The sequence below is a fragment of the Musca vetustissima genome, unplaced genomic scaffold (genome assembly GCF_032173495.1).
Source record: "Musca vetustissima isolate MV318-11 ecotype Yass unplaced genomic scaffold, APGP_CSIRO_Mvet_v1 utg208321, whole genome shotgun sequence".
Lineage (NCBI taxonomy): Eukaryota > Metazoa > Arthropoda > Insecta > Diptera > Muscidae > Musca > Musca vetustissima.
The window spans coordinates 10280-20479 of NW_026878564.1; the positions used below are offsets into that span (position 1 = coordinate 10280).

General features: G+C 33.0%; 3 protein-coding genes across 3 annotated transcripts; 1 reads left to right on the plus strand and 2 right to left on the minus strand.

Annotated features, from left to right (window-relative positions):
* Positions 1 to 481: 481 nt before the first annotated feature.
* On the minus strand, positions 482 to 1233 carry LOC133323298 (tubulin-folding cofactor B-like). Its single transcript, XM_061532235.1, has one exon. It carries the CDS (start codon positions 1209 to 1211, stop codon positions 483 to 485), a length of 729 nt encoding a protein of 242 aa, XP_061388219.1. The 5' UTR covers positions 1212 to 1233; the 3' UTR covers position 482.
* Positions 1234 to 5863: 4630 nt separating this feature from the next.
* LOC133323299 (intraflagellar transport protein 43 homolog) lies at positions 5864 to 8019 on the plus strand. The gene is made up of 5 exons (XM_061532236.1): positions 5864 to 5902; positions 5962 to 6293; positions 6412 to 6435; positions 6501 to 6620; positions 7749 to 8019. The coding sequence occupies exons 1-5, from the start codon at positions 5864 to 5866 to the stop codon at positions 8017 to 8019; spliced, it is 786 nt and encodes a 261-aa protein (XP_061388220.1).
* Positions 8020 to 8215: 196 nt separating this feature from the next.
* On the minus strand, positions 8216 to 9991 carry LOC133323300 (endoplasmic reticulum lectin 1-like). Its single transcript, XM_061532238.1, has 4 exons — positions 9837 to 9991; positions 9666 to 9780; positions 8799 to 9604; positions 8216 to 8737 (listed from the first exon to the last, which is right to left on the minus strand). Exons 1-4 carry the CDS (start codon positions 9987 to 9989, stop codon positions 8216 to 8218), a joined length of 1596 nt encoding a protein of 531 aa, XP_061388222.1. The 5' UTR covers positions 9990 to 9991.
* Between the last annotated feature and the right edge of the window lie 209 nt (positions 9992 to 10200).

Below are 10200 nucleotides of genomic sequence, written 5' to 3' on the forward strand. Positions count from 1 at the left end.
ATTAATACATATATTTAAATGCTGTGGAGGGTATATTTTCGTATTTTAAATATTACTTTAATTTTTTACAAAGGAATATGCTTGTAGGCTCTTAGGGTCAAAAATATTTATTTTTTGTTAACGCCCAAATAAAAATTGTTGATTAAATGTAATTTATCGATTTCTTTGTTTTTATTTTTCATATAAAAAAATTATTATAATTTACATATATAAATAATAACTTATCAGTTAAAATGTAATTAAGTATAAGACTGTGTGGTGGCTTTATTAACAAAAAAAAAAAAAAATAAAGAAATGCATAGAACAATTTCATGGCAATTTTTGCAAATTATATTGTTTTTTCTTTCGTTATTATAATTAAATACAATATCAAGGGAATGAGATTAAAAAGAAGATTACTGCTAATTCTTTTCTTAACATTAAACATTCTTTTTTCGATTTTGTAATGAGTCATTTCCAGAACGTTACTCTTGTGCTTCGCTTTAGATTTCATCTTCCAAATTGAAATCTTCTTCGGGGAAATCACCAACCTCTACCCATAGAGGCGAGACAAAACCACCATAATTTGGTGGACAGGTAAAGTAACGTTTACCCTGTACCGAACCATCATTTTTACCCAATGGTTCATCGTATTTGACACCAATAAATACCCCAGTCTTGCCCTCCAATGGGCCGTTGTACATGACGGTGCCACGACGGGTGGGACAACCCTTTAACGTAACCTGGCAACGTGAACCCACCGTACATTGTTCAGCCTTTTGTTTCTCCAATGCTTCCTTTTCCAAACGTTTCGCCTCTTCCCGCTTCTGTTCCTCTTCATTGTACTTGCCCATTTGATTCCTTTTAAGGAAACTCCTGACAGTATTATCCTTCTTATCATATTCATCTTCGGGTAATTCGAATTTTTTCACCTCTTCGCCATCGTGCAAATCGAACAGGATAAAGTCGTCGACAACATGAAACCGCATATTCGGTTCAATTGGCAATGCTCCCAACATCATCGAATCATCGCCCAGTGACGTCACCAACTCACTGCCCTTATATAGCTCCACTTTCATGGTACCGGCATTTCCACCAGTTATCACTTGCAACTTCTGCTTGAGGTCAGCAACTGTTAGAGATTTGGGAAATTTAATGTCGAACGCAACATGATCGGTTTTGGAATTGGTCACATTGATTTGTATGAAATCGGAACCGCCAAGTGAAATCATTTTTTCTTCTGATTTTTTAAAGAGTTTTCTATTTTTTTAATAAAATTTACTTTATAAACGTTTCTTTCACAATCCCAACAATGGCCAAGTTTGTTTTGTTGTGTGTGGTGCTAGGGTTGCCAATGTGAAAAATGGTTCGTTGATGACTCACAGATGATTGCTCTGTTAATGGGAATGGCCAGATTATTATTTTTTTGAGGGATGAATGTAACCAAGAAGTTTTGTTTAAAATCTCCCACTTAAGAAGTGTTATTGTGAATGAATAAATTTAAATAAAATCTTATTGGAAAATTGGGGAAAAAATTATATTCTCCACCATAGTATGGAGGTTAAATAAATTTTGTCAGTAACGTCTTGAAATAATTATTTTAGACCCTGTTGTAATAACGATATCTTCCGAAAAAATGCGGTAGAGTATTTATATGTTGCGCATACGCGTATTTTGTCAACAGGTTATGTGTGTGAATATGGACAAAATCAATAGACGAATATGGTATTTAGGAAAAATATTATTTTACAAATTAGCCTTTTCTAAAAATCCACACTCTAGTGGCCCTTGAAAATACATTATTTTAAAAATTCACGCTCTAGTGGCCCTTGAAGAAATACTCTTTTAAAAATCCACGCTTTACTGGCTCTTGAAAAATATTATTTTAAAAATCCGGGCCTCAGTAGGCATTTAAAAACTATTATTTCAAAAATGCACGGTCTAGTGGGCCTTGGGAAACAATTCTTTTAAAAATCCACGTTGCACTGTCCCTTGAAAAACAATTATTTTAAAATCTACGCTTTACAGGCCCTTAAAAAACTATTATTTCCAAAATGCACGCTTTGCTGGCACTTGAAAATTATTCTTTTAAAATCTACGCTTTGGTGGCCCTTGAAAAACTATTCTTTTAAAAATCCACGCTTTGATGGGCCTGAAGATATATTCTTTTAAAAATTCACGCTCTAGTGGCCCTTGAAAAACATTATTTTGAGAATCCACGATATAGTTGCCCTTGAAAAACTATTCGTTTAAAAATCCACGCTTTGCTGGCCCTTTAAAAAATTATTCTTTTAAAAATCCACGCTTTGCTGGCCCTTTAAAAAATTATTCTTTTAAAAATCCACGCTTTGCTGGCCCTTTAAAAAAGTATTCTTTTAAAAATCCACGCTTTGCTGGCCCTTGAAGGAATATTCCTTTAAAAGAAAAAGAAGATGACCTTGAAAGAACATGCTCCATATGCTACACCATAGTAAGGATGATCAAATAAATTCTGTGAGTAACACCTCGAAATAATTATATTAGACCCTTCTGTAATTACGATATCTTCGGAAATAAATGCGATAGAGTGCTTAAATAAAGATTTTGGACACATTCTCAAGAATTTGGACACATTTCCAATAAAACTGATTATAGCTTGACATGTTGGGTTCTAATTGTGTTGAAGACTTCCACCTTTATGTGAAGGTACCATAAAGTTGCCTTAGATTTTCGAATTTCTTAAGATTTTAGACACATTTTCCAATCAATTTTTTTATTGATCGTTCTCCTTACCAAAAATTGTTAATATTGGTCCACTTTTAGATGTGTTCCCCATAATACGATACCCTTAATTTTCGGTATTTAAATGATGTTGGATTGGTTTTTCAACCGAATCGGCTGTAACTTGATATTCTAAGTTCTCATTGGGTAGAAAATCTCCTTACCAAATATTATCAATATTGGTCCACTTTTAGATGTGATCCCCATAATACGATACTCCTAATTTTCGGTATTTTAATGATATCTGAATACTGATTGGGTAACAAATATTAATACGATACCCTCCGATTTACAGTATTTTAAGAATACGATATATGTTTTCCAATCGAATTTGATGTAATTTAATATTTTGGGTTCTCATTGGGTACAAAATCTGTCTACCACAAATTTTAAATATCGATCTACCTTTAGACATAGCGCCCATAACCTCTATTTTCGGTATTTCATGAATTTTTGGACTCATTTTCCAATTTGAATGGATGTAATTTGGTTCGTGAAAAAGAGAACAACATACTTTCAAATAATTTTTAATATAGGATTATGATTTGGGATATGACCTATATAAAGACACGGCCAATTTTCGGAATTTTTAGAATTTTAGAAAATTAAATATAAATTTTATCATATTAAGCGGCTTAAATGTAAAAGGGAGGGATATTGGACTACTAAAAAATATTATACCGAGCAAATTATTTAATTGAATTATGGGTTATTATTAAAAATGTTGATTAAATGGATTGTGACTACTATACAAATTTCCGACCCATTTTCGGCATTTTGAATATTTAAACCTAAAAAGTTGTCTGCATTCCGGATTTTAAGTGAATAAAATAATCTTCCAGCTTAAATAGTTCCCATTCAAAGGTCCTGCTTAAATTTTGGTATGTTGATGTTCCTATCCTACTTTTCTAAACTCAGACACTCAGTTTAGAAAAACTCAGACACTGCAATTTAGTACTACATTCCCACAGCGGATGTACAACTTTCTATTTACAAATTACATAGTCCCCACACAAAGGTACCTACCGATTCAAGGAATTTGTAATGCACGCATCATTATGGAGGTTAGAAAAATTCGAACCTTGTTTATATATATCACAACATATGATCTTCCAGGGGTACCACGGTAGGTATTCTATACCAAAACTGGCACCTCTGGATGACCTTGAAAAGTTAGACATTTCTGAATGATTTAACAATTGCAAAATTTCTATTAAATATTCACACACACATTTTTTGCATTCAATTTTTCAAACGCGCCAGAATGCAGAATTTGTTTACATTTCGAAAGAGATAAGGTGATAAACAATAAATAACAAAAAAAAATGTTTCTTCATTTTTGCCATCGTCAGCAGAGTCTCTGTCTGATTGCACTTTCGTTTCGGATCGTGTTCATTTCGCTGATTCAATTATTGAGTTTGGTTTACGCGCTTCACCTTTTGTTTTTTTTTTTTTTTTTGGTGTCATGAAATCAATATTATTCTTGTTTTTTGGTAGCGAGGTATCGATGATCATACTCACGTACATACACTTTTGTTGTTTTTGTTGAAAACCCTGTTGACTTGACTGTTTATTTATTTATTTTTTTTTTCAAAACAGTCAAATTGCGTCGTTTTAATTTTATAAAACAATTTTAGAAAAAAAAAAAAAAAACAATTGACAAAAATAAATTCCTGACGCACAATGAAACATCACACATGTGTTTGATTAAAAGTTTCAGTAGACAATAATGAGTGCTGTTTTAAAAACCTTTGTTTTTAACAAATTTTATAATAGGTTTTATACAAAAAATTTTATAATCGTTTTTATACCGTTAATTTCATTTAATTTATTTCGTTTTTTTTTGCAACAAAGCCTAAATGTCCATTGATAGTTACACAATACAAGAATTATTTACACCTAGCATAAACTTAAATAATAAAGCATAACAAAATTTAAAAAGAAAATTAAAATTTGCATATATGTGTACATACTTAAACTACTCAATGTTAGAATAATTATTATAAAATTAAAAAAATATAAACAAAAATGCATTCGAATGGAAATTCGAGGCCATAAAATTGTCATTTTAAAAGATACTCTACACGACAGGTGACATGACCTTTTCAAACACAATCTATCAAAAATATAAATTTTTAAGAGGACCTCATCCATTATCAAAGTAAAAAATTTGATTAGATACAAAAATTTCTGGCTGATGGGTTATTTAAATTACATACGATATATCGGATTCAAAATTGAAATTTTAATTAACTTTCAGATTTAATTTAAGAATAAAATGGAATAATAAATATTTTTATACATTTTAACTTATTTTACAACAAATTGCAGAAATATAAATTATGTATGTAAAACCGGCATGAGAAATATACGTGACTTAAATAAATATTTACATTTAATTGTAATAGTCGTACCCTATAATTTTATGGAATTATTTATTTGGGTGAAGAATTCATTTAGAGATTTAAAATAAAAACAATTTTTGTTTGACACTTTTTCCGGTGTAATTAATTTTGTTTTGTTACATTGCACTGTACATGTGCGTGTGCTTCCTCATAATCGTGACAAAGAGTATTACGATACGCTTTTAGAATTCATTATTGTTACAAGTTGGGGCTGAATTAAAAAATATTGATTTTTTAATTGGTCTTTTTAAAGACCTGTGGTGTCTATACAGACCAATTGGTCTTTATAAAGACCTGTGGTGTCTATACAGACCAATTGGTCTTTATAAAGACCTGTGGTGTCTATACAGACCAATTGGTCTTTATAAAGACCTGTGGTGTCTATTATACAGACCAATTGGTCTTTATAAAGACCTGTGGTCTCTAAACAGGCCAATTGGTCTTTATAAAAATCTTTGCCAATTAATACATAACTCCTGGTATCTCACAGCTCCACTATTGTGATTGTTTTTTTTTTCTCCCCTACTACCACAATTTATGATCTCTTAGTCTTTCGCTCTCTTTACATGGTTGGCCCTGATCACTATGGTAACAGCCAGGCAACATATGTTTCAAACTAGTATAGACATGGTTTATTTTTCTGTGGCTTAAAACATAGAAAAAATACACTAAAAATTCCAAAATAAAAAGAAACAACTATTGACTATCTAACAAACGAAATGGAGTGGGCTGAGGAATTAAAAATGTCCATAAGAAAGGTATAAAAATTGGATTTAAAAAATAGTCGTTTACATTTAGTTAAACAAAACCATTTCAGACAACTGCCCGTAAGGGCAGACGATCCAAAAGTCGTGATATACTCAAAGATTCGCCACAAACTTCGACAAGTGTTGCAACAAATTCTACCTCTGGACAGAATCCGGAATTATCAATAGATTTCAATTTGGATTTACAAACGCAGCGACAAACAAATACCGCCTCAACGGGTAATAATATTTCGGGAACATTTTCACCTGACTCCACAACATCCGCCGGCGGTGGTGGCGGAGAAATTTCAAGTTTATTAACTGGAGAATCGAAATCGAGGCCACCAATGTTGCGAAGAATTTCAGGTGGCTGGGCCGATTCAGCAAGTGGTAGTAAACAAAAGTAGGGGCATTTATAAAAAATATTAAAAACAATAATTTATTACGAAACACTTATTTATAACTAAGCTTTGTTTTAATTTTAATCTGATTCCTTTAATTAATGAAATTCTGTTTTGTAGGTCCAAAAAGGGTTCATTTGATGAGTAAGTCTTGAAATTAATTAGTTTGTTATTAATAACAATTTAATAATGTTCTATTCTACTTACAGTGAGCGTTTTGGCATAAAATCATCGGAGAATACATCACCCACAGATGATATTCCCATTATACCGGATCTGGATGATATTAAAGATGAAACGATAATGCACGAAATAGCCCAACCAGCATCGTAAGTTAAAGAATAAACTATGTATATAGTTCTATTGAGATATTTATTGAAAGTCCCAAATCGATGGTATTCTTAATTTTGAGGTCTAATAACCTTTCTAGTGTCTTAAATAAAAAGGAAGAAAAGCTAATCGGCCTATAGCCCTCAGGTAGCGTGTCACTCGGCTTCCCTATTATTTTATTTATTTATATATTTCATATTGCCCAGTCTTTCGACCTTAAGGCTGTAAGCTACATTTCACAATTAAATATAAATTATATCATATTAAGCGGCTTAAATGTAAAAGGGAGGGATATTGAACTACTAAAGAATATTATACCGATTAAATTACAAAAAAAGTTTTTGATTATTATTATAGATTATGATTTAAAAATTTGATTATGTTTCCAGGGAGTATCTCAGCAATAGGCTTGGATTTTTAAAGAATATTTTTACAAGGAGTATCTCAGCAATAGGCTTGGATTTTTTAAAGAATATTTTTCCAAGGAGCATCTCAGCCATAAGCGTGGATTTTTTAAAGAATATTTTTCAAAGAGTATCTCAGTCATAGGCGTGGATTTTTTAAAGAATATTTTTCCAAGGAGTATCTCAGCCATATGCGTGGATTTTTTAAAGAATATTTTTCCAAGGAGTATCTCAGCCATAGGCGTGGATTTTTTAAAGAATATTTTTCCAAGGAGTATCTCAGCCATAGGCGTGGATTTTTTAAAGAATATTTTTCCAAGGAGTATCTCAGCCATAGGCGTGGATTTTTTAAAGAATATTTTTCCAAGGAGTATCTCAGCCATAGGCGTGGATTTTTTAAAGAATATTTTTCCAAGGAGTATCTCAGCCATAGGCGTGGATTTTTTAAAGAATATTTTTCCAAGGAGTATCTCAGCCATAGGCGTGGATTTTTTAAAGAATATTTTTCCAAGGAGTATCTCAGCCATAGGCGTGGATTTTTTAAAGAATATTTTTCCAAGGAGTATCTCAGCCATAGGCGTGGATTTTTTAAAGAATATTTTTCCAAGGAGTATCTCAGCCATAGACCTGGATTTTTTTTAAAAAGAATATGTTTCTAAGGAGTATCTCAGCCATAGGCGTGGATTTTTTAAAGAATATTTTTCAATAATCAAATTTTTACAGATTTGCTGTTAATCGTGTGGTCACTTTGAAAGAACTCAATTCCGATTTATTGGCCCAAACGGCATTTTCGGTTATAGAAGATGTCGATTTATCAATTCTAACCAAATGTCTGCAACCGCAAGAAGTATTGGATGAACCGGACGAGGTATGGGAATGGCAAAAACTATTTACCGATGTTGTGGCTGAAATACATTCAGATAAATCATCATTGGAAAAACCTAAGAGAACGGAATTAAAACCCGATGAAATACCGGAAACAAATTCGGATTAAATTTAGAGATATTTTTCTTTTTATTTTAATATGTGCTGTTTATAGAAAAACACATTATTTTTAAATATTGATCTCCTTTGTTTAAAAAATAAGTTAATGCAATTTACTTGGCACACCAAGTCTTTAAAAAAGAAAAAACTCTTTTGTCTAAAAATTAAGAACGAAAAAACATCACAATAAAAATGTTTTTATTCAACTAAAATCTTATAATAGGCTGTTGTCCTTCCTTGGCAGCTGCACTAGACGACGATTCCGTTTGTTCGGCTGCATTCGATTTACTGGCGCTTTCTTTTTCCTGAATTAGTTTGGTTAATTTTTCTTCATCGATTAAACCATATTCATCGGTATAACCGGTTAGAGCACAAACAATGGGTGCCTCAAAGACTAATATATATTGACATGTTTTGGGTTCCAATAGATACATGGAAACAGCGCTGGGATTTAGCGAACCACCCATTCCACTGCCACCGCTACATGTTAGCTTAACATCAACTTCCCGCGGCAGACCAGTTTTATCACATCTCGAACCTTTTTCATAATGATGCCAAATGGACGTCGATTGAGCCTTTGGCCATTTGTCGGGATTGGCCTCCAGCCATTGACGATGGGCACTGGCACTGAAATGGCCCAAAAATAATTCAGTTTCGGATTTTTTGTCCTTGTGGAATTGTCGCACATAGTTGCCATAGCAGAATTCATATTTCCACCAACCGGTGCCCTAAATGTGGGTATACATTATTAAACATTATCGGAATTGATTTCCTAAGAAAAAAACCTACCCCTGTCAAACACTTTTTACCCTTAACAAACTCCAACAATGGTGTCAAATCCTGTAAAGCCGGTGTTGTGGGTGGAGTTTTCAAGGCACTTGTCTCCTCGGCACTGGTATCGGCGGTGTGAGCTGTCAAACTACCATCTTTGGTAATACTCAACACAATCTTATCCACATCTTCGCCGATGCGATTGAAATAGGCAAAACGTCCTTCGCTGGCTGCATCACTGGCCTCCTTCGACACCGGGAATTCATCCAAAGACAATTGCATTTCATTCAGCTCCTGACGCAACATACTTAATGGCTTATGGGCATCATCAGGTGAGTTATAACATTTAATCGAAGTCTCCTTATACTCTTCCGGATGAAAAGCGGGTATAACACACAATGCTGATGTCAGGATAATAGCTTCATAATTACACGATGAAGTCTCTTTGAAAGAATAAATTTCATTCTTTCCATGAGGATAGCAGACATAACGGACAATTGTGGTACGTGGTGCATTGATAATATCACATTTGGTACCATCAGTAAATTCCATTTCAAAGTAGGGATATTTAATATTATCAATTTTTGTGGTCTTATATTTCATTCCGGCTTTGCGATTCTCCTCCCATTCCTTTTGTAATTTTTCCGATTTGTCATCACTCCATTTACCCAAATAGTATTCTTGGAATTTCACCGCTTTGCCCTCACGTTCTTCATGATACTGGCGAACATGGAGGCCATGGCAAATTTCATATGACCAATAGGCCTCAATGCGATATGAACAACTGGGCGTATTAAAGATGCTTTTCAACAAGGCGAAGGGAGCTAAAATATAAAAAAAGAAAATACATCCATTTCCGAACCATAGCACCTAAATAAAACTCACAAAGTTCCGGTTCATCAGATTTGGCTTCTTCTTTGGCCTCAGTCACCGAAGGTATAACACAGTGATATTGTTCCTTTTCATGGGTGTAAAATGTGCGTATCTGATTTTTTAGTTCCTGTAATATATCCTCTATTAGTATAAACATCTAATTTACAAATTCTTTGGACTTACTGGATTTTGTTCGAAATCGGGAATATCGAAATCAATTTTATATAGAATGGTATCATCGAAATCCTTGGCTTCGTGTGAAGCAATGTCTTGCACAAACAGAATTAATCCTATTAATTGCAAAACTAAAAGGCCACAAAAACGTAGCTTTAACATATTTTTTTCCGAAATAAATACTTATAAACAAAACTTTTTTAGTATTAGATAAATTCTTCGGCTACTGATTAATTTTCTTGCGGTAATCTATAGTTTCAAATGTTTAAATAAAACTGTTGTACTGATTCCTCGATTTCCAGGTTCAGAAAGGTTGCAAACTTAAACGGATATGTCCAAAGAAATTTAGGAACAGATTAGTGGGTTTAGCTTG

What these genes read in the sequence shown, in the direction of transcription:
- LOC133323299 (XM_061532236.1), top strand. Translation starts at nt 5,864, where the DNA reads ATGGAGTGGGCTGAGGAATTAAAAATGTCCATAAGAAAG. An exon ending in TAAAAATGTCCATAAGAAAG is followed by an intron (nt 5,903 to 5,961) that starts GTATAAAAATTG and finishes AAACCATTTCAG; the next exon opens with ACAACTGCCCGTAAGGGCAG. An exon ending in GCAAGTGGTAGTAAACAAAA is followed by an intron (nt 6,294 to 6,411) that starts GTAGGGGCATTT and finishes TCTGTTTTGTAG; the next exon opens with GTCCAAAAAGGGTTCATTTG.
- LOC133323300 (XM_061532238.1), bottom strand. Translation starts at nt 9,989, where the DNA reads ATGTTAAAGCTACGTTTTTGTGGCCTTTTAGTTTTGCAATTAATAGGA. An exon ending in CCGATTTCGAACAAAATCCA is followed by an intron (nt 9,781 to 9,836) that starts GTAAGTCCAAAG and finishes GATATATTACAG; the next exon opens with GAACTAAAAAATCAGATACG. An exon ending in GTAAAAAGTGTTTGACAGGG is followed by an intron (nt 8,738 to 8,798) that starts GTAGGTTTTTTT and finishes ACCCACATTTAG; the next exon opens with GGCACCGGTTGGTGGAAATA.
- LOC133323298 (XM_061532235.1), bottom strand. Translation starts at nt 1,211, where the DNA reads ATGATTTCACTTGGCGGTTCCGATTTCATACAAATCAATGTGACCAAT.